Source organism: Oncorhynchus tshawytscha, linkage group LG06, assembly GCF_018296145.1.
Source record: "Oncorhynchus tshawytscha isolate Ot180627B linkage group LG06, Otsh_v2.0, whole genome shotgun sequence".
Taxonomy (NCBI): domain Eukaryota; kingdom Metazoa; phylum Chordata; class Actinopteri; order Salmoniformes; family Salmonidae; genus Oncorhynchus; species Oncorhynchus tshawytscha.
Window position 1 is genome coordinate 31,482,731 of NC_056434.1, and position 24,631 is coordinate 31,507,361.

Here is a 24,631-nt window from a genome sequence, read left to right on the forward strand (position 1 = left end):
ATGTTAATTCGATTTCCGTGGTGGCGCAAACATTGTAGGCCAAGGGTTAAAGAATGATTCCCTCTAAAAAAAAAAATGAATACCTTTGAAAACCTTATGTGGCATTGATATGAGTCAGTAAGAAACATTTATTATAGTTTCAAAATTGGCTACAAAGTGTAAATAAGATCATTTTTTGACATAAATTCAGTCTTGTTTAGAAAAGAGTGTGTCACAAGTCAATTGGAGGTTGGGTTTGGATTACAATTATGTCAACAATTCATGCACTCTTTTGCCAAGCTCCATGTGGAAATTGCCCCTCTGCCCACTTCACTTTCCTTCATTGAATGAATGGATCGCTGATGTTTCATCTGCCGTTTGAGACTGAAAAGCCCAATACATATTGACCATGCCTTCGGCTCCAGTTCGACAATGCATGCTTCCAACAGGATGCACAGCCAACAATAGTTTGCATGCACTGCTGAAGGACCCTGCCGTGTGGAATAGGTGGTTGGAGTTCATTGATCCCCAGTGGTGGTAAGTATACCGGTAACTAGACCATAGACTGCTGGTTATGTATCTGACATGACTTTTTGCTTAACGTCTACTTAGATGCATATAATGTCCAGGGCATAACCTAGCATGGTGGAACCTGCCTAATCGCTGTGTTCACCATTCTACTGGACTTCACATTTTATTATATCTGAAGTGAAATAAAGGTGAACGCATCGATCTGGTTGATTCCACCAGGCTAATCATAATAGACATTGATAATGTAATCAGTGCTCTATGTGTGTGTGTGTGTGTGTGTGTGTGTGTGTGTGTGTGTGTGTGTGTGTGTGTGTGTGTGTGTGTGATCGACCAGTATCTGAGCTGATCTACGCTGCTATACCCATCAATGAGGCTCTGGCAAAGGCCTCACCTCCAGCCTCACCTCTGGTCTTCTCACCAATGGTTGTTGATGGGAAGAACAGAATAAGGTAGGTTTAGTCTGATCTGTTCAAACTTCAACGTAGTATCTGTTTGTGTGTCAGATATCACCTACTCTAACTGCCATTGGTAATAGAACAGCAACTACGTATGTGTGTATGTCTTTACAGATACCTACTGTATATGGAGCCAGCATTTGGGAGACTTGCAAGATGTGATAGAGTCCAGACTGACAAACGGCTTGATGCTGATGTCTCTGAATGGAGCGAGCCCTTGCACTCAGCAATAGAATTATACAAGACATCTATAACTTGTTATCATATTTTGTTATTATTGAATCAAATGGCATTATCAAGGGTGGGGTGGGGGGGTGGTATGTGACACCATACAGGAAGGTTTGACGACTGACATGTTTGGTAAGGTGGCCGTCTGGAGGCGGCAAGGTAGCCGCAGCACCACCAGACAAAAAGTTGATAGGTACACTATCTCTGTCGGCTGTGAATGACAATAAAAGATAAAAGACGGGTGTAATATTTGCACATTGTTATATTAGCAGAACACTGCTTCTACAATATTATGTGAAGGATGGTTTATTCTACATGGAACTTATACTTGAAAGTCATCAAAACACTTTGTTAAGAATATCTTTAGCAATTTCATTCTTCTCATATTACTCTTTAAGCTATCTTGCCATAACCGATTTGACAGAGAAATATCAGCTAGATTGGATAGCCAGCTTCAGCCATCACCAAGCTATGCTAGATAGCTGCTGTCAGCTTGGCTAAACACAAAGTCAGCGCAATCTTTAGCCTACACATAGAACTGACCACCTTGAGATGGTGAGTCAGTCAGGAGGGGAGAAGTCCTCAACTTCAAAAATTTGTTCTCACCAGAGCAAAGCTAGCCTAGCTTACATCGCTGTACTTACTACTGCATTTGTTTGTTGTGATTGCATGGCAAATACACACCCACATCAAACTTCTTAGGATCCCTCAACCTTGATCCATCATCCTCTACATTCTTCACTGCCTCAGCATACGACACCTGTACTTCTCTGGCACTGGCCACCTCAACCTGCCTATTTCACACTTCCCCAGTAATATTGGCACCCCTACAGTTGACACGCACAACTTGTTCACCCAAACAACACATTCCTCTGTCCCATGCCCTCCTGCACACTCCTCACATCTAGGAATATCCCTCCTACACACTGCTATAACATGACCCTAAGCATGGCACCTGAAACACCGTAGTGGGTTCGGCACAAAAGCTCTAACAGGATACCTGACATATCCTAACATGACTTTGTTAGCCAAAAGGCAGCGATCCACTTTCTCCAAGAATGTCACTCCTACTGGGCCAGAATCATTGTTGTCATAACCATTGGGAAAAGACTTGGGGATCTTCACCACACCTGCCACCTCACTCATCAACTTCACTTTCTAAGCACACTTTGCACTTAGCGCCAATCTTCCTTGACACACGGTTTCCCTTTGCACTCAGCTCCTCTCCTTCTTCCTTGCTTTCCCATCTCCGCTTCCGACCAAGAAACAGGGTCTCCTCCACTCGCCATCTTTCCGGGCTGCTTCTCTCTCTTCATAACCGCCAGTCTCCAAAGACAATTATCATACATTTCTGACAGATTCCAAGAACACAGGATGAGATGTTACTATCCTTTGTGCAAGCACTTCCAAGAGTTCATGAACAGTGAGCCTAGTGAAATTTAGTGAGCGCATCGTCAGTAGTGTTCCTTTGGTTCCTAGGGTGTTTCGGGCCTTTCACACTATACACCCTCCCCAAAGGCGGCCAGCGACAGGGTGATCAATCCTACGCTTGTGTCCCATTCCCAATTAGTCATAGGAGTTGCCTTGTTGTTGATAGCCAACATCCCATGTTGGCTATCAACAACATACATGAACATTTACCATGTCCTCCTCTTAATGTTTTTAACTCGGCAAGTCAATTATGAACAAATTCTTATTACGGCCTTACCTGGCCAACGCTGGGCCAATTGCACACCGCATTATGGGACTCCCAATCACGACCGGATGTGATGTAGCCTGGATTTGAGCTGGGGACTGCAGTGATGCCTCTTGCACTAAGATGCAGTGCCTAAGACCACTGCACCACTCGGGAGCCCCATTTCTGACATCCTCGCATATAACCCTTGTTTCAACACAATACAATTAATCTTCTTAGCTAACTTGACAAAGCCATCCAGCTAGCCAGCCGCCATAATACCTCCAATCGAACAGTGGAATCATATTGGTATTAATGAATTGTATGGGTTTCCTATCATTTAATCTACAATATTCAATCCAGCAGAGGTCGCTCTAGGCCCACTCAGGTTCCACAAATGCATTCATATTTTATTCCAGCAGGTAGGGCTGATAGTGTCAAATGATTTTTCAAAGACCTACAACTGTATAAAAACCACACTTAGGAGATAACATCTTTCTTGGGCCACATTTATGCAATGTGATTAATTATATATTGCCTATTGGGTGACATCTACACTTAAATAAAGGGTGGCAGGTAGTCTAGTGGTTAAAGGGTTGGGCCAGTAACCAAAAGGTTGCTAGATCAAATCCCTGAGCTGACAAGGTAAAACTCTGTCGTTCTGCCCCTGAACAAGGCAGTTAACCCACTGTTCCTGGCCGTCATTGTAAAACATAATTTGTTCTAAACTGACTTACCTAGTTAAAAATAACCTCTTTCATGTGGAGAAATGTATCCTATAAGCGTAGAATGTCATACATTTCTCTCTCTTACTGATCTGTATTGTGATACAGGATGTTATGCTAGATTTAGATCATTTGAAATATTTTTACATTTCACTACGGTGTCCTAGAGAGATGTGGGTAAACTGGACCCTGTCATCTCTGAACCCAGACACGAATCGTGTGTGCACTGACAATCTGTCATGAGATGAGACTACTATGTGTGCCATCCAGAACTGAAGGTGCCCTAAAGATATGTACCTGACCTTAGTACAGTAGGGCATTTTGTTGGGTGATTCTTCTGTTAGACTATTTGAACTGTCATTGGTTGAACTGCATTCCAACTGTATTCCAAAACTGTTTACATTCCAAGGGTCCAAAGGTTGGGTGCTCACTCAAGTCATCACATTATGTCATAGCACCGACTCTCCTCTGACTGACCTTTCAACTAGATCACTGTAATAGTGAAAATGAATGCAAACATCTTGTCCAGCTATCTAGAGGATAACCAACCACATGCCCATCTATTCGGAAAACTGATACATTTGTGTTCTTCTGAGTTTCAAAGTCGTGCAGTGTTTTTGTCCTTTAATGCTCCCTCTTCCTTGGGAGGTGACCTGGCTGCTCTGAGCTGAGGGACTTTAATATGCTGCAAGCTTCGACTCCCACATGACTACACACTACCCATTCTTTCTCCCAGTATGGTAACCAGCCCCAGCTAAAATTAGGGCCCTTCACAGTGGTGACTGAGGATATGGAATGTGAGAGGATTGTTTCAGCTTCATAAACCAGTCATAATTCAACCCTTATAATATATAACCTACACTGAATTTGGACTACCAGCAAGGTGCCTTTGCTCTTACTGCTGAGAATCAATTATACCTACATAAAGACATACTCATCTATTCACTTTTTAATCTATTACGTCTATAAATGGCGGCATGGCTATTCACTCTATAATCTATAATCTATTCGATCTATGCATGACAGCATGTAAAATTCTGCCTGTATGAAGATCCAGGCTTCTAACATCAAATCAAATTGTATTTGTCACATGCGCCGAATACAACAGGTGTAGACTTTACCGTGAAATGCGTACTTACGAGCTCTTTCCCAATGATGTTAAAAATAAGAAATATTTTAAATGATAACACAAGAGGAATAAAGACCACCTGAATGCGGCTATATACAGGGAGTACGATATCTCGTACCATACATCTCCATGAACGAAAATTAACTGACCCTTATCTGGAGTCTAGACAGCAGTACTAGAATGAAAGTCATAAATACTCTTCTGATTGGGGATGGTCAATTAGAAGTCCCTCCCTCTATCACTTTTTTTTGTCGTATCGTCAAAGCGCGTAGAGTGGGGAGGTGCTGCGTCTATTGCAGTGCGCGGCATTTCATTTCGACCCTTCTTTGCTCGGAGTTTGTCGAGTATCAGCTGCTAGTAATTTGGGCAAGCCATGGCTGGATACTTGAAGGTCCTCAGCTCTCTATCTAGGTCGGCGGCCACTTTCTCCAAAAACCCCGCGGTACTCGCGCCAGCTGCAACCTTCCAGAGTTTGCAACAGAGGAACTGTGAGTTTTGAGCAAAATGTCCGACCTTTAACATGGTTACATGATATTTTACAAAATCATACAGAAAGTCAATGTATAATGCCTAACGCAAAACCCCGTCAAATAACGTTGGCCTATTCACTGTGTGGAAGCTAGCCATAGACGGAAGAGGAAGCGAGGCTTCCCAGTCATTTTTTCTGGTTCATATGTGTGAACTAAGAAAGTAGACCAGACCCAGTTTTAATCGCATTGGTGGCTTAGCTAGTAGTCTAGCTTTCTCGCCGTTACTTTTAGCAAGGCATCATCTTGCGCCACATTTGGCCCGTTTTGGATTGTTTGTTTGTGAAGTAACTGTTGCTACCATAATGAAATATTCGTCAGTTCGTTAAATTATCCCATTAATGCAGAGTCCCACATTTGCTCGGTGAATGGAGCTAGGTAACGTTAATCGTCACAAAATGAACTCTCCTCGCAAGCAAAGTCAGCTGCCTTCCCTAGAAACCGCTAGCGAGGGGAAGATAAGAGGGTCGAGGGAGATTTCTTTGTCTGCGTCACTCTATTGGCCATAAAAATAAATCACATTTGCTTTGGCCTAAAGTAGAGTAAATGTACATACTGTTAAATAAATCAGCCTATCTCGAGATTGGTTTAAAATACTCTAAATAGTTTAATCTAAAATGTGACCATTTCCATTCGCCACGCAACCAAACCAATTGGCAGCAATTGAATCGAAGACTCCAAGCCACCTGCCCATGCCAATCATGCATGTGAACTGTGTAAACACGCTGTAGAAATGTGTCAATCAATTAGAAATAGTGAATATACGTTGATACAATTGTTTCCAAACAGTTTTCAAAAGTTTACACCTCCATTGTTTGAGCGCTAGCTACTTTCTTTTGCTAAGAAACTTCCACAAGGTCAGCCTATAGTGGGACGCTCTGCAATGGCTGCCACAAGTGTTCAATGGCCCACCAAATCCTATTTTCTGCAGCAGCATAACTAAATCATGTCTGAACTGTGGAGTCGATCTAGGAAGCTGTTTTACACGCACTGTAAAAATAAATTTGACCCTCTTTGTCCTCCTATATAACCTTCCAGAATAACTTTCAAATTAGAAAGTCCAAAATATGGTATTTAGGCTAGCTGTTTTGTTAGATAGCTTTAAGGCCTATAATGCCCTGCCCCCTCTATTTGACTTTGAAGGACTGTATAAAGTAGCAGGTCAATTGAAGGGCAGTTCGTCTTCCCCAGTCTACACATTCTACAGTCAGCTGTCTCTGAATCATAATCCTGATATTCACCAGATTGCAGAAGTCACTGATGTGTTTGTATAAGGTTATGTGAGGATTGAATCAAATTGAGGGGCTCTAGATAGTTTCAAGTCTTTGGTCCTGTTAAAGCAACACACTATCTATCCAGTCACATACCCTTGTGGTTGTTAAGGACAGATGTAAAAGAACATTTTAAAAAATATAACAATGATCATGAATGGAAAATGTTTCGAAATATGGGGTATTTTTTTGGGTCATTGTATTTTGGTGTGACATTATTTGACACATTTTCATGTCTTGGGACCAATGCTTTTTTTGCCTGGTCATGCAATACAGATCATTGATATAAGATGTTAGTTTAAAAGTTGAGTGATATAAATAATACAGAAAATGGAGTCATAGTGGTACATGTTTTGGTCATCTTTTTGTACCATACACAATCCCTTCAAATCAATGACTACTTTCATTTGCTAATTTAATGTGTCTTGAAGAGTAGTCAAGTGCAGTTAAGAACATAGGGCCTACATTTTAGTAATATGTTTTAAAATTACCATAAACACAATCGTAACCGATTTTAACTAGCAGAATATGCATAGCAAAGGTGTTGACCTTCGAAAAGTTCAGCTGTCACTACATATTCCACTTAGTTGTTAGAAACGGCATATAATCATCTTTCACCAATCCCCCTACAGACTGATGTCTGCAGTGAATTTGATCTATACTGCTTGTGCAGATGGATTTAGGTGTTCTGTAATTCAGCCAAAATCATCAGCTTTAAAAAAAAAAGTTTATTTTTATTTTTACAAGGACAGTGCACATTAATCAATGTTTCAGTAAAAGTGACTTTTAGCCAGCTGGCTATTTAAAAAATATATATATATCTCTCCCATTATACATTGCAGCAAGACACAGCTGGGGGTAAATCTTTCTCATTCAGACTTCACTTGGTGTCTATGCTTTTCACACCTGGTGAACTTGTGCTCAAAACACATCTTCTGAGTTCTGCTACGTGTTCACTACAGTATTATAAAGGATAACCTAATCCTTGCCTATCAAATTGGCTCTTCACGCAAAGTAAACTATTGTCTCTCAATGGATGAAGCTAACAGGCTTGCGGGAGAAAGAATTAGGCGATCAGTCAGTGTATATACCCAGGTCTTTGCTTGCGGGCAAGGTTAGCCTATATGGGCCTTGTTTTACAGTCTCTTGCCGCGAGGGTTTGTTCATGTCCAACTGAGTTGTGAGTAGGTTGTTTTGACAGGTGCGTAGTTGCAGTAAAGGTCTCATGTTCGTGTGTATGCTTGGTATCAAGGTTGTCATACAGCATAGATCCACGTGATGGTGTTATTTCATTATTCTGCTGGATACCGCCATTTTGTTTCTCCTTAAGTATAAACACTATTCTTGGATGTCATGGGGAGCAGTGGAAGCATAGACTTGGCAGGAACATTAGAAAGTCACTTGATTCCCTGCACCGCCCCTCTTCCACTCTGTCTCCACTGCATGGTCTAGCTGGGAGAGTGGGTGAGGGCCTGCCTTCTCCCAGGGACACTAAAGGGCAGAGCAGTGTGGGAGCAAAGACTTGTTTTACTAGATAATTGGACTACTAGTCTGGGTGAATCAAAGGGCTCGATGCATGGCAGCTACAGATTAATGAAAATAGAAATGTCTTGCTGTCAATATTCTGTATGTATGGGCATGAAGAGAGCTGAATATGTTACTGTCCATGGAGGGATGAAACCATGAAGTCTAAATGAAAGTGCAGTCTCTTTGTAGGATAAGGTGACTTTGATCACACGACTCCCCTAATTTAGAACCAACTGTTTCTTGAACCTTCACAAAAGGCATGAGCCTATTCAGGGAACATTTCCCGAGACCTTTAGACGCCGTATAGGCTATTCATAGAGACCATGTCAAACAAAATATTCCAGTATGTAGTATTGGTTGTCATAGTTCTTCGGGGGCCATGTTGCCAGTCAAACAGATGTATTATTTTTATATATAATTGTATGTCGTAATAAGCTATAATCAGTGACTGGTTGCTCAGCAGTTTTTGTGCTGAAAACATGCTAACGTGCTCCTTACTAATGTGTGTAGGTCACAATTGTGACGACAGGCAGTCTCCATTTAATGTACAGTTTATTTTTATTTTGGACAGATGGGGACAAGCGCATCAAGGTGTCCCAGCCTGTGGTGGAGATGGATGGAGATGAGATGACCAGGATCATCTGGGAGTTCATCAAAGAGAAGGTGCTGAACTTGGAGGGGAGGGGGACGACAGTGGTGTCTGTGTAGATTCAGAGTGAATGAGTATGTGCCTGAGTGTAGGGAGATTGTCTGTATGATGTGGGAGGAGGGTTTTTTGTAAGGTTTGTCACCCATTGGCTACTCACCTCTGGAGAGAGCAGATGGTGCGTTGGCTCAGTCTGAACATGGAGCTTCATGGGAGTAAAAAACATTACCTTTTTTTAAATTTTAAATGTGTATTGTCCCCCACGTAAAACAATATATTACACTACACATGAATGAAGATACGATTATTACATCTATCAATAGATATGGTACAATCTATAATGCATTAAGTTATAGTATTTTTAAAGATTGTTCTTGTAAATATTACTGTTTTTGTATTTGACCTTTTTAACTAGGCAAGTCAGTTAAGAACAAATTCTTATTTATGATGACTGCCTAACCCGGGTGACACTGGGCCAATTGTGCTCTGCCCTGTGGGACTCCCAATCACGTCCGGTTGTGATACAGCCTGGAATTTTGACCCTTATGTGCTTGGACTGGGGTGCGTCCATTGACTAAAGCACGTCCATTCTAAGTTCACTGACATAAACAGTGTCTGAAATCCTGTAGAGCAGTTGACAATGTAAAGAAAGAATGAGTTCTGATTCCTGTCACTATGTTCTGCTTTTCCAGCTCATCCTCTCCAATGTGGATGTGGAGCTGAAGTACTACGACCTGGGTCTGCCATACCGTGACCAGACTGACGACCAGGTCACCATCGACTCTGCCATCGCCACCCAGAAGTACCATGTCGCTGTTAAATGTGCCACCATCACTCCTGACGAACAAAGAGTAGAAGGTATTTGAATAGCATATAAGCAGTGTTTTTATAGTTTGCTATAAAGGTTTAATTCCCTCTCCAAATGCACTTGGCTTAGAGAGAAATCACACATTGCACTATTTTTGTAGTTAAACCGACAATAGGAACCTATGGTTGGTGTTTTAAATGTTGCTGTTTTGTGAGAACTGTCGTTTACCATCAGAGTTCAAACTGAAAAAGATGTGGAAGAGCCCCAATGGAACCATCAGGAACATCCTGGGAGGCACAGTCTTCCGTGAGCCAATCATCTGCAAGAACATTCCCAGGCTTGTTCCAGGTTGGACACAGCCCATCACCATTGGCAGACATGCCTTTGGTGACCAGGTCAGTTCCTTCTAAATTGGAGCCATTTTAATATTTGTATCTTCATTGTGTTATTTGTAACCAATCCATTGTTTTACAGTACAGAGCAACAGACTTTGTTGTCAGCCAACCTGGCACTTTCAAGATGGTCTTCTCTCCTACTGATGGGAGCAAAGGCCAGGAGTGGGAGGTCTACAAGTTCCCCGGAGGTGGCTGTGGAATGGGCATGTACAACACAGATGAGGTGAGTTCAGCAATGTGGTTTGTTTTGCCAACTAGATTTATTTTATTATAATTTTTTTCAAACTTTATTTTGCCACAGATTTTTCCCTTCATGAAATTATAGCAGTAGTGAATGGAGTGAGTTGGCCTCCTGTAAACATGCCTTAATACTGTTTGTTTACCATCACAAGCAGGATTTTGTTTGATTTTTATGCCGTCAGAGGTCATGTGGCAGACTTTCAACTTGTCTAGTGGAAATGGAAGTGTGAATTGGGGGCTAGTTGAGGGTTAAGAGATAGAAGGTTGTTAACCTCTTACTGTTGCTCATATGACCTACATGCTACGCTAGTGGAGACCTTTGTACACTTTCTATCCCATCAGTCTATTTCAGGCTTTGCACATAGCTGCTTCCAGTACGCCATTGGCAAGAAGTGGCCCCTCTATCTGAGCACCAAGAACACCATTCTCAAAGCTTATGATGGCAGATTCAAGGACATCTTTGAGGAAATCTACCAGGCGTTAGTATTTGTTGCTTTTTATGATCTCATTCGCCTCAACATGTATTGGGCTGTGGTCCTGGATACTGATTGGTTGAAACAGGATTCCAGACCTGTGAATATAAAACATTTGGGCAGTGAAATACCAGTACCTCAGCCATGCACACTTTATTAACTAAAGTCTAATATTGGATTTCTAGCATATTGTCCATTATAAACTGGGTGGTTTGAGCTCTGAATGATATCAGACTGTAAACCACGGGTATGACCAAGCATTTGTTTTTACTGCTCTACTTATGTTGGTAACCAGTTTATAATAGCAATAAGGCACCTCGGGGCTATGTGATATAGAGCGGAGGTGTTATAATGCTCTATTTACTAAGATTCTAAAATGCTATTTAGCATCAGTAGACATCATGCCAAACTACAAATCCCTGCAAGCTCCTGCATGTCATGTTTTAGCTAACACCTTTGCCCGCAGGTTTTGTCTGTTTAAAACTTGCACAACACAGTTCACAGAATTTTCCATTTAAAGAAATATTGCCAATTTATTCATTACTACATTTAACTATGTGATGTTAGCTAATCTAGAGATTCTTACTTTTGCCTCGATTCGGCGGTCTCGTCCAGATCGTCATGGAATTTGTAGTTCTTTATGATAGCCACATTAGCGGCTAATTAGCATTTCATTTTTTGGGGGGTAAATACAGGCAACTATATTGGAAAGTCACATTTTCCTAGATTGACATGGTTATCAAAACGTCACGCCAGGGTAAGCCTACACGACACCCAGCCCTTATTTGAAGTGTTTCTTAAATTCCCTATGGGAAAGATGAATGGTGGAAAGACCATTGGAACCATTTCCCTGTTTGACCTCTAGGTTTTGTGGGTATTATGACTCATACTGTGGTGCTCTATATACACCATGGCTAAGGGCTGTATCCAAGCACTCTGCATTGCATCGTGCGAAAGAACATACCTTAGCTGTGCTATATACCACACCCCCTCGGGTTTTATTGCTTAAATATACGCCTTAGGGCTCTTAGCCACAACGTGATTGCCTGGATACAGCCCTTAGCTGTGGTATATTGACCATATAACACAAAACCCCAAGGTGCCTTACTGCTTAAACTTGTTGCCAACATAAATATAACAGTAATCAAGTAGTTTTGTGCCATACCATGGGGTATATTGTTTGTTATACACCCAGCTGGAATGCTGCTTCAGCATCCAGGACCCAAATTACCCAGATTATGTTTAATGCAGTGCTCTCACACTACCATGTGTTTTGTGTCCATAGGAATTACAAGCCAGAGTTTGACAAGCTGAAGATCTGGTACGAGCACAGGCTCATTGATGACATGGTTGCCCAGGTGCTGAAGTCCGATGGTGCCTTCGTGTGGGCCTGCAAGAACTACGATGGAGACGTACAGTCTGACATCCTGGCTCAGGGTGAGGGATTAGGAACACCTCAGTCTAATTTCAAATGGAATAGAAATTATGATCCAAATGTTGAGTGCAGTAGAGATTAGATTAAGAGTCCTATATCAGACTATGGGTGATGGACATACTATTTGGGCTCCGTAGGTTTCGGCTCTCTGGGTCTGATGACGTCAGTGCTGGTATGTCCCGATGGTAAGACCATTGAGGCTGAGGCAGCCCACGGCACAGTGACCAGACACTACCGCGAGCACCAGAAGGTTAGACTCATTCTACTAACTTTCATTACAGCCCAAGATCCATATTTAGAGAACCATAAATCATCTTCTGTGGTACGTACAACAGTCCAATTTCAGTGGCTCTATTTGAATGTCTTATGTGACAGTGCCATCTTGTGGTGGACAATATGCTGCCAGAATGACTTCATAGGATGAAGGAAATGATCCATCAACATGGGATTATTGGAATTATGTTGTCCATGCTTTTACATAATCTGTAAAGTATCTGTATTTCCACTGGTAAACTGTAACCTAACTTTACCCCTTCTGTATCCACCTTTAGGGAAACCCAACCAGCACCAACCCCATTGCCAGCATCTTTGCCTGGACCAGAGGGCTTGAGCATCGGGGTAAACTTGATGGGAACCCTGACCTGATCAAGTAAGAAATGAATGCATCGTGTCATTGTTTTAAACTAATATTGTCACTAACTATAATGGTGTACTGTCCCAGTGTCCTATTCCATTGGGGCTGCAAGGTGGCCTAGTGGTTAGAGCGTTGGACTAGTAACCGAAAGGTTGCAAGTTCGAATCCCCGAGCTGACATGGTACAAATCTGTCGTTCCGCCCCTGACCAGGCAGTTAACCCACTGTTCCTAGGCCATCATTGAAAATAAGAATTTGTTCTTAACTGACTTGCCTAGTTAAATGAAGGTAAAATAAATAAATTGGTGTTTGCCAGGCAATTGGCAAAGTGTTTTTATATTCACAAGCCAATTGTTTTGCCCATTACTGAATCTTGTCTGTTTGACCTGCAGGTTCGCCCTGACTCTGGAGAAGGTATGTGTGGAGACCGTTGAGAGTGGTGTTATGACTAAGGACCTCGCCGGCTGCATTCACGGACTTTCCAAGTGAGCTCCTTACTATTGCGTTGACCAAATTCTTGATCTAACATGTTCATTAATGCATGGATTGTGTTATAATCGAGGGGGGGAATCCTATTTCCCTATTGGAAGTTTGTATGATTCTCTGTCTCAGGGACAGGGTCCTGACTGAGTAACTTATGTTCTGATCTGTGATTGCAGATGCAAGCTGAATGTACACTACGTCAACACTGAGGACTTCCTGGATGCCATCAAGAACAACCTGGACAAAGCCCTGGGCAAATGAAGGATTTAAATTTGGAGTACAGCTAGCCTGCAAATGACAAATGTCATTCTGTTTTTGTACATCGTTTTTAATTTAGGTCAAGATATCCACATGCGTATTGTCTGAAGGAAGAAGTCATCTGTAAGAGCATTATTCAGTGTACCAGATTAGGTCCTTCTATTTAGAGCTCTGTTCCATCTAGCACTCCTTCACCATTCTTTCCCCATGTCTCCGAGGTTATATTTATGTGAAGTACTGTATTATACCTTGGAAGAAACTTGAAGGCCATGTCAAGAATATTTGCTAATAAATCTTCCTTGTTGGATCCTATGCTTGTATTCTGCCTCCATTTTAATCTTGTAAGATAAAGTGCACACTGATTTTAAAGTTTTAAAATAAATTTATTATTTTACAGTATTGTCTGGTACACATTTGAAAATTTCTATCAACAGCATATTTCCACACCAATGTGTAACACAGAAAGCCATTCAAGTTCCAGATCTTGTTTTTTTTTTCTCCATTTGTTTCATCACTAGAGGTGTTTGTTATCCCCCACAAAAATGAGCATTTTGTATATTAAGCACACTATATCAACATTGTGTATGGATACCATAATGGTGTTACAACAAATGGCTGCTTCAGACAAGAGGCCATGTCTGTGGCAAATCTACCCGATAGTCACAAACTGAACCTTCCCTCTACTCAGACTGGCAGGTACTAAAACAGCCCATGCCTTACTTTGAGACTGCATCACTGCAATGTTGTATACTACATCTCTTAATTTACATAGGCCTATGTATGCAGCAATTCAGCTTTTAGCTGCAAATGTGTACAATTCAAAATAAACCTTGCATATATACCTAGTTTGCAGGTGGTTTTAAAGCGAAGCACAGGGGGAAACAATATATAGGGAATTTCCCAAGTCATTTTCTGCTCGGTCTGTGGCCCTGTCACATGTTGGGAGGTTGTCGTTCATCACTTTAGACCAGTGTGTAGCATGATGGATGGCACAGTCCTGGAGACACAAGGGCACTTTATTTCTGTCTAAAGTTTTTTAGGACAGATCCTGTTGCGATTCACCCATCAAAACCACAATGAGTATGCAGGGGCTGTGTTTGCGTTTGAGAAATGTTGCAGTCTGTTCCATGAAGGCTTGCATGGGGCATGAATTGTGAAGGATCCTAAAAAAACTGCACTAGTGTCTTCTCAGTGGTAATCGTTTGGAAAAATCTACTGGGGGGAGCATGAAGCCTAAAAAGTAATTGCATGAAGTCTGCTATTGGGGGACGTGAAATCTAATGTCCCAGCTCTACAAAGCAGAGAATGGGTGCCACTAGACTGCTATTGTCCTCAGCTGTAGGCTTTGGCAATGTGGCCCAACATTGGTCAGATTCTTTGGCACATGGTGGCTACATCAGAAGGGCAATTCGAACATATTTTATTTTGCTTTTAGCTCACTTAAAGATGTGGGCTGCATCAGTACAATTATTTAACTCGGGATCAATAACAAAAATGTCTGCCAATGCAGACACTTCAAATCAAGCTAGTAACATGGGGCCATAAAGTGGTGACATGCAGAACCAGCCAACTCGAGGAGTCTGAATGACACTGGCCGAATGATTCTTTCTGCACATTTAAAATACAACAGCATATGAAATGAGCATCCTATGTTATCTAAACCTAGAACTGTAGTTGAAACTACTCACAGTATAAAAGTAAAACAGAAGTAAATCTAAATAAAAGTTGGTTGGCTAACCATCATGAGAACTGCTTGAATGTTATCAGCTTTGGTAAGTGACGTGAACAGAGGACACATTTACTTGACTGGCTTGTATGCATTGTTATATATGTTAATAAAAGCAATAATACTCAGCTGTATTCTAATTTACCCACACAGACTTACTGGGGGATGGCTCTGAATGAGTAAGTGCATTTTACTATGACATTTTAGTCATTTAGCAGACATTCTTGTCCAGAGCGATTTACAGTAGTGAGTGACTTACAGTAGTGAGAGATTACATTTTCGTACTGGTCCGCCGTGGAAATTGATCCCACAATCCTGGTGTTGCAAGTACTGTACGCAACCAACTGAGCCACGTCGGTACCATATGGGTGTTTCCCTACAAAGTGTGCTTACAGAGTTAGGCCACCTCTGGGATGTATGTTGAGTATGTCTCTCCCAGAGGTTTAGATGATGGTTTATTTTCAGATATGACCCCTTTTTACTGTGAACACTACATTTATCAATCACAATGTTGTGGCAGCTAGAGCTGAAGTCACATTTCAGCACAAAACAAACAGACCGATGAGAAATCTACAATCCCAAATTACCTGTCTCTCACTCCCAATGAATGCCGGAGCGAGAGAACAGATTCCAGTGTATACGAATGGGCAGACTCCACCACTTTATATCATGCCCTTACAGTGAGTAAAAGCTCATCACATTGCTGTCAGCTGCTAGTGGCACTAATTTCCTTTATTAGTTTACATTTCTACTCAATATGGGGTCTTTTAATCATTCATGCAGTTTTGTAGCGCCCTGCACCCTTGGCGTAGCTGCTATAATACTCAATTTCAGACAGTTTAGCGATGTCTGGTGTGTTGTTACTGGCCAGGTTCTCTCGTTCGCTGAATTCAAAGTTGTCTTCGTCATAGTCCTCCTGGTTCTCTATGTCAGGGGGGGCTGAGGAAGGAAATACACAGACACACACATGAGCCCATCCTGTCGACACACACACACACAAGCCCATCCTGTCCACACACACACGAACATACGAGCCCATCCTGTCTACACAACCACACACACCCACACACACAGCTACTCCCAGCCTCATAGAGGACAGTACAGTCCTCCCCTGCCTCCCTATCCCTCTCTACCGATAGAGACCGGCATGTCTAGTCCAAGCACTTCTATATTTGCGAAACACAGAGGGAGGGGAGTGGCAGAGAAGCACCAAAACACTTGTCAGTAGATTACATACATGCTGAGTTAAAGTGCATTAAGGGCAGACTGACTAAAAACACAATGAAACACGGAGCCCACTGAAATGTCTAGTGTAAAAACATTCTGTACCAAGAAACAAAAATCACATAACTCAATTAGCTAATTCAAGATCAAATCATAACTAACAAGGTACATAACTGAAGAATAGTATCAATGAATATTGTTAGTCACCTTGTCCGTCTGGTGAAGCGTCCAGGATGCCGTGTTTGACCTTCATGTGTCGGCTCAGATTGCCCTTCAGGTTGAACTTGCTGGAGCAGTAAGGACACTTGAAGGGCTTGCTGCCAGCGTGGAGGTGCATGTGGCCCAGGAGGTTGTACATTCTGTTGAAAGATTTGCCACACACCTGGAACACAAGAGAACAACACTCAATCTCAACACTCTAGAAGCAGTGGAACTCAACCCATGCTGTCTATAGAGAGCTCTTCTGACCTTGCATTTGAAAGGCTTGACAGGCAGGTGGACGATCATGTGTGTTTTGAGGGTCTGTTTCTGGACAAAGGTCTTGAAGCAGACGTGACACTGGAAGGGCCTGATGCTGGCATGGATCAGCATGTGCCTCTTGAGGTTAGCAGAGAGGGTGAACTCCCGGGCACACACATCACATTTGAATTCCTTCATACTCTGGGAAAATAAAGAGGATTGGCTCTTTAATTAATTTGGTTGAATAAAGTTGGGTTTATTGTTGATAAACAGCAAGTTACGGTTTGAACAGCAAGTTACACGTTGAAATTAACACTAAGATTGGTGGTTGTTATAGTCATTTATCAGACAATCAAGCTTTCACACAAAAACACACAGACATCATAGGTCAAGAGGTGTAACTGCTGTAGGGTAGATGTGAAATCCTTGCATAATGGCAGCAAGTTGATACATACACGTTAGCACCACCAAGTGTTGGCTCTCTAAGCTTGTGATACTCTCACAATATGGAAAGGTGCATGATTAGTATTGAAAAGCATGTTAAAACATTAACTTGAATGTTTGGATACACCTACATTTTGATGAACGCTAAAAAAGAAATCTAATTGTTTGTGACAATATGTGTAAGCCAATATTTAAGTAAATGCCCTGTCAATGTGACACTACAATTTCTCCGACTGAGGCTCTAGGCCTAGGATGAATCAGTGTAGAGATCAGAGCAGTGGAGGCTGCTGAGGGGAGGATGGCTCATAATAATGGCTGGAACGAAGCTAATGGAATGGCATCAAACCTTGTGTTTGATGTATTTGATACCATTCCACCTATTCCACTCCAGCCATTACCACAAGCCCGTCCTCCCTAATTAAGGTGCCACCAACCTCCTGTGGATCAAAGCATAGACTGTAGCATCAGGCATGAAGGGTGGTATGTGTTTGTATGACAACACACAGCACAAAGCACATGCTGGATTAGGTCAGACCAAACATACAAAACCAAGCATTTTGAAGGCTATGTTTACATTGCAACTGGTTCAGGCAATAGGAATGACAGCCTTTAGGTATTTTGATATACCTCTGAGTTCACCTAACCCTGTCTGTCTCTGCCTGTTAATTAATTCAAGTTACTGGGAATTCATAGAAACAGCTTAGAGAGTGTTGTTCAGTGAGCCGCATGCTATGGATGTTTTCTCAGAGTTTATCGCATCAATCAAGAAATGTGTGATTCATAAGGAGCGGAGATCTTGATGACCTTCTAGAGCTGGTGTGACCCCTGGGTGACCCTGTGAGAGCCTGGACTACTCTGATACTCTGAGCTGGAGTTAGAACAGGGGTTGGTACAGAATAATGTAATATATGGAATATCAAGTCAGTGGGGTTTTAGTACCTGGTCGGCGAGGGCCTGTGGTGTCAGTACCTTGTGAGTGAGGGAATGCTGCTTGAGGTGATGGATCTGGACAAACTCCATTCCACACTCTGGGCAGACGTAGGGCCTTACGTTCTGATGCTTCATGAGGTGGTTCTGCAGCTGGCTGCGGTAGGCAAAGGACTTGTTGCACTCAGTGCACTGGTAGGTGGTGGGGCCCTGGTGACTGGTCTGGTGGCGCTTCAGGTAGGCGTGGGTGGGGAACTCCATGGCACACTGAGAACACACATGGCAGTGGCCGTTTTCGTGTTTGTTCTCGTGGGACCGGAGCTCGCTGGGGTAGGCGAAGCCTCGGCCACAGAAGCGGCAGCTGTAGGGCTTGACGTCCGAGTGCTGCAGCATGTGCCTCTTCAGGTGGCTGGTCTGGGTGAAGGCCTTCTTACACACGGTGCACTTGTGTGGCCGGGTGCCCTGGTGGGTGAGCAGGTGGGTCTGGAGGTGGCTGGGCTGCTTGAACAGCTTGCCGCAGTGCAGGCACTCATGGGGCTTAATGCCGTTGTGGCCCAGGATGTGGGTGACCAGGTTGTACTTGGAGGTATAAGACTTCTCACACATGCGGCACTTCCATCTCTTCAGGCCCTCTCCCACATCCACGCAGTAGGACTCATCTATCTGGACGTTGACGTCCAGCCGGTCGATCTGCATGCGCCTGGCTATCCCCTCAGCATCTGCAGCCCACAACATTCCCTGGCTGCCCTCGTCATAGTCCCCCACGGCCATGTCAGCAGACTCATAGGCCACCTCGCTGGACTCAAAGTAGCGGTTTATAACGGGACTGGGACTGTGTCCCCTGTCTCCTCCAGTCTTGAGGTTCAACACTCCTTCTTCCTCCTCAGCTACCTCCTCTTCTTGTCCCTCTCCTCCTCCCTCCCTCCTCTCCTCTGGCCCCTGCTCTGGCCGTACTTCTGTCTGGGTCTGACTGGACATCTCTCTCACACACACAGCACAGTTACCACAGCTCTGCTCCTCCTTCAGAGGCCGTCTGTGAGTACCTGGCTCATCTGTCTTGCCTGGGCTGCTACGGCTCTTCGCCATGTGGATGCAGGACGGAGGGGTGTCAGACTCTCCCCGCTCCCCTTTGACCTGAGTCTGTATGTTGGGGACTCTGTGAGGGGGCTCCCCTGGCACTCCTCCTTCACTCCTGGGTCTCCTGGTCCTCCCTCTGGGCCCGGGGCGCCTCCTCTCACTGCTGTGAGGCTCAGACTCCCCCACAGGCTCAGCCAGGTAGTCCCCGTTGGCCCCAATCAGTTGGTCAGCGTACTCATACTCCATGCCCTCTGGAGTAGGAGGGGTCCTGCCATACTCCCTGGGCTCGCCCATGTAGAAGCCATTGGGGGCGATGGTGGCTCCAAAGATCTCATTCTGGGAGATAAGGCCCAGGACAGCAGCCTGGGCCAGTGACAGCACCACCACGGGTTCTGTCTGTGTTCCTGCATCCACCTGGCCCTCCACCACCTTGGGGTAGCACCGCACCAGACGGCCACTCTCCTCCTCCTAACATAGAACACACACACAGCACAGATCAGGTCATCACACAGCAGCAGACCACACCACACAAAGACATGTATTCAACATTGTGAGATTGCTTTATAATATACTACCGTTATATAAGCCAAATATTGCTTAAGTACAAGGACTGACAGTCAGATCTCTCTAAGTGATATGTATTCCTAAGAAATCAATGGTAGGTGTGTGTGGTGGGAATAATGATTGATAGTTCATAAGATCCCTGAAGTGGTCTGACACATTTGGTTTTTATGCAACTCCCTCCCAACTCCCAACTCCCTTGCTAGAGACAGTCAGCTGCATTCTGACAACGTCTTGGTTCTTTGCTCTGAATCCAGCAGAGAACATTAGATGGAGGAGATAAGGCAGATCGGCACTCAAGCCCCGTTTCCTTCCTTGACAGCCTTTAAAATCATAAGGAACACAAATGGGATGCAGGCCCACCAGGAAGTGGACTTCTGTGACCTGTCCACAGAGCTTCCTGTGGAGTCCAGAGTGGCCCTGGCCAGGCTGACCATACTGGGTTCATCATCACTGGGCTGGAGGCTGGGGCTATCTATCAGTCCCATTCGTGAGGAGCAAGCCTAGCCGTCTGCCTTGCACTGCTAATAGCAGGCTAACACCAAACACATGGTCTCCTCTCACAGTTCACCTCCACTGCCACAGGGCTTCCTTTACAAGGTGGTAGAAGACATACTCAGTTATAACCATGACAGAAATATGATCGCGAGGAGAACAGATTAAGTATGCAATACTTATACATAAGAGTATTGTTATGGTATACACCAAAAAGCAGCATTATGGTCTACAAATGATTGTGTTTGCCCTCTAGATGATTGAAAAGGCAAAACAGAGTGGAACTAGAAGAACGCTAAATGCTGGCACAACCAAGCTCCAGCTCCATAACAAATGACAGGTCCCCAGTGTACCCCAATACTTTCAGGTAATTTCCTTCAAACCTGGTGTAATGATGGAAAAATACATGAGATAGACCCTAGCCTCTTCATGCACGTTAGTCTAGGACCCTCAAACTCAACTATGTAACTCGTAGCCAGTTCCACTGCATTTTGTCATTGTTCCCCTCTAATCAGGAACTGATTTAGATCTAGGACACCAGGTGGGTGCAATTAATTATGAGGTAAAATAGAAAACCAGCAGGCTCCGGACTTCGTAAGGTAAGAGTTGAGTACCCCTGGTCTAGGACATACACTACAACAGTGTATAACACTATTACGAGCTGCTATCTTTCATAATACAATACTGAGGAAAGAGACAGAGATGGGATGGAAACAGAAAAAAGGAGGAAGAGAAAGGAGGGAAAGAGGGAAGAGTGGGGGGGGTAGACCTGGATGCCCTGGTAACCACATAATTTATAATTACTCCTTCTAAAGTAGTCAGACAGAGACAGACTTTGTGTTTGTGAGAGGAACACAGAGAGTGAGGTGTGTATCTCTCTCTCTCTGTGTGTGTGTGTGTGTGTGTGTGTGTGTGTGTGTGTGTGTGTGTGTGTGTGTGTGTGTGTGTGTGTGTGTGTGTGTGTGTGTGTGTGTGTGTGTGTGTGTGAGAAAGTAGGAGAGGGAGGAAAAGAAAGAGAAAGCGAGATGTGGGCAGGGGAGGAGTGGAGGGAGAGGGAGCGAAATGAGATGCAGAGGCTGAAAGATAAAGAAAGGGGGGGAGGGGAAGGGAGAGATTGAGTGAGCATGTGAGAGAGATGGGGAGAGGGAGAGAAAGGAAAAGGAGAGGGAGGGGTGTGGGAGGAGTGAGAGAGACAGAGAGAGACAGGGTGAGTGAGTGAGTGAGAGAAAGGAGGGGAGGTAGAGAGGGGGAAGGAAGGAGAAAAGCACGACAAAATGAAAGGCAGGCTAAATGAAAGACAAAAAGACAAATGACAGAGAAACAGAAAGGCAAGATAGTAATTGCAAGTCTATACTTATACATTTGAAGTTCTATGTGAAAGAAGGTTTAAGACAAATATCAAACAATCAGAACAATATGAAGCTTAGCAGCTTAGCAGAGGTGTGACAGAGACAGAGAGGAGAGAATAGTTAGTAGTCTAGTCTGGTGGTCTACTCTTAGCTGTAAAATATGTTCTTCCTGCAGCACTGTATGAATGTAGAAAAGTAATCTCCTTTGACTTAGAGAGAGACAGTGAAACCACCTTTAAATCAACATACAACATCCCCACTGAACTAGTATTGTAATCACGGTCTCAGTTTAGGCTAACAACTCACCACATTGTTCCTGGTGTGATGTTTGAGGTGTTTCAGGGATCTCATCCTTCAGGAGAACTGAGTGGAGTAAAAAAAATCTGGCTCCTATTTATATCTGTGGGAGAGTGGGGCGGTCCCACGACTCATCCTCCTCCTACTGTTGCTGTTATCAGAACTGACTGTGCCCCCACCCCCCCCCACACACACACACACACACACACACACACACACACACACACACACACACACACACACACACACACACATGCACACACACACACACACACACACATGCACACGCACGCACACGCACACACACGCGCACACACACGAACACACACACACGCACACATACATACATACACACACACACACCATTTCTTTCTCTCTCCCTCCCTCTCTCCCTCCCAGCTCACTTCTCTTTATCTCTCTCCCCCTCTCCTTTTTCTTTCTCTTCCTAGTCTCTCTCTCTCTCTCTCTTTCACTCACACAGACACACCGACAAACACACACACATACAGCACACACATTTTATCTCTCTTTCTCACACACACAATTCAGCATGACCCTGCAACAGACGTTTGTCTTTAAGGCACACAGAAACCCAAGCCTATCTTCTCTTTATCACACTCATACTTTGCATTTCCTTTAGCAAGCCTAATCAAACACACAAACAATTATAACATCTAATCGGTAGTTCCTCTGTGCGTGCGCACGTACACACACAGACATACACATTCACACACATGCACACACACACAGTATAGGTGGATATGTCTCTGTCAGTGGCTAACTGTCAAATAAGATATGCTAACATTTTAACTTTCCAGAGAACATGTATATTTCTGTCTTTATTTATTACATTTAATTAATTAAACGCGAGACAGTTTGAAGTTTACCATGTCTGAGATTCTGTAGAAAAATGAGTGACAAAAGAAAGAGAAGGAGAAAGAAAGGAGAGAAAAGCAGTCAGGAAAGAGAGGGAGGGAGTGAGACAGACGTGGGGGAGAGAGAATAAGGAAGAAAGAGGGAGAGGGAGGGGGAGTGAGGCAGAGAGGAGGGGGGGGAGAGAGACAGAAAGAAAAAGAGAGAGAGGAAAGAGAGATGGGGGAGGGGAGGGAAGAACAGAATGCAGCAAAAAGGAGGAAGAAGGGAAAGGAGAGACGGGGAGAGCAAAAGCATAAGAAAGGATGTGGTAAAAGAAAGAGAAAAAGAAGGAATGAAAGAAAGAAAGAAAAGAAAAGAAAAGAAAAGAGGAGGGAGGGAGGAGTGCTCTAGAGGGGGTGGGGATGGGGAAGAGAGATAAAGAGAGGGAGGGCTGAAAGAACATGCAGTGAAAGAGGGAGAAGGGGAAGGGAGGGCTAGAGGAAAGAAGGAGAGGGAAAAAGAGAACAAAAAAGGGGGTATGGTGGAGTGTGAAAATAAAAAGAAGAGTCCATCAGCAAGAGAGAGAGAGGGGGAGTGCAGAATGAAGGAGAGAGGGGTGAGAGCGAGGGGAAGGGAGAGAGAGGAAAGGAGATAGAGGGAGCGAGCGAGGGAGAGAGTGAGGAAAAGGAAAAACAGCAAGGGAAGACATTAACTATTGAACTTCCAGATTTCTTTCAGGCTGTGTTCAGAAAGAGTGCGGCAAAGTATCTGCGGGCTGGGCACTGGGTGTGTGTGTGGGAAGGCAGTCAGTGGTCGAGCTGATCTTGATAATGAGACAGGTACGCTATTATGAACATGCTTCTCTTTAATTCAGAAACAACTGATCAATATCCCTGACAGGGGGCTACTATCACAACACACACACTGACACACAGACACACAGTCTACAGTAAATGAGCACATGATAATCCTGATTGTATGGAGGCAGGCTGTGCATAATATTCTCCACTAAATAACAGGAAAGGGCAAACCTTGAAAACCTTGATAAATAATCAGTGGTTGGGAGTGCTGAGAATGAGAGAGAGATAGAGAGAGGAAGGGAGAATGAGATACAGAGATAGGGAGTGAGAGCGAGGGAAGGAGGGGGAGAGAGAGATTGAGTGAGGGTGTGATTGAGGGGGAGAGATAGCAGGAAGTCAAGAGAGAAAAATAGGAGAGAAAATAGAAGGAGAGCAAGGGAAGAAACAAAGAGATAAGAGGCTGAAAGACAAAGAAACCACATGGAAGAAACAACAAGGGACACGTACATAAAACAACACAGAACTAGCCTATGGGGAAAATGAAAAAGACGACAAAAGTTTTGGGAAGGAAAACACAATCTCTGTTCAGGGCCCGCATCTTTACAACACCAGAAAAAGTTGATAGTTAAGTACCTCAATATTATTTTGGACAATATTATATCGATACTTTGACTACAAGTATCAATTTGTACTTGGAGTATCGAGGTAGCGTTAGCTAAGTAGCGTTAGCTAAGTAGTGTTAGCTAGTACTAGTTAGCTGTACCAAAACTCTGGTATTTCTCATCTTAAAGCTTGTTCTCCACTTTATTTCTAACTAGTGAGCCAACATGTTTTCAGTACTTTTATTTCGGTTACTGATCAAAACGTTTCTTCTAATGCTCTCTCTTGTCTCTGCAGCAGACATAATGAGCAATAATATTATGTTTGTAACACCAAATCGCAATAAAATTGCTCTATCGAATTGTAGTAAAACAGAATCGCGAGAATCGCAATACATAT

General features: G+C 43.5%; 1 protein-coding gene and 1 pseudogene across 2 annotated transcripts; one reads left to right on the forward strand and one right to left on the reverse strand.

Annotated features, from left to right (window-relative positions):
- Positions 1 to 5,080: 5,080 nt before the first annotated feature.
- LOC112245355 lies at positions 5,081 to 13,730 on the forward strand (annotated as a pseudogene).
- Positions 13,731 to 13,892: 162 nt separating this feature from the next.
- On the reverse strand, positions 13,893 to 22,105 carry LOC112245354 (zinc finger protein 710-like). Of its 2 annotated transcripts, none has more exons than XM_024413403.2 (5): positions 21,987 to 22,105; positions 18,241 to 19,743; positions 16,837 to 17,028; positions 16,576 to 16,750; positions 13,893 to 16,083 (listed from the first exon to the last, which is right to left on the reverse strand). In XM_024413403.2, exons 1-5 carry the CDS (start codon positions 22,029 to 22,031, stop codon positions 15,920 to 15,922), a joined length of 2,079 nt encoding a protein of 692 aa, XP_024269171.1. In that variant the 5' UTR covers positions 22,032 to 22,105; the 3' UTR covers positions 13,893 to 15,919. The 2 variants fall into 2 exon arrangements, with proteins under 2 accessions (XP_024269171.1, XP_024269170.1); XM_024413402.2 differs by having other exon boundaries at positions 18,211 to 19,743.
- Between the last annotated feature and the right edge of the window lie 2,526 nt (positions 22,106 to 24,631).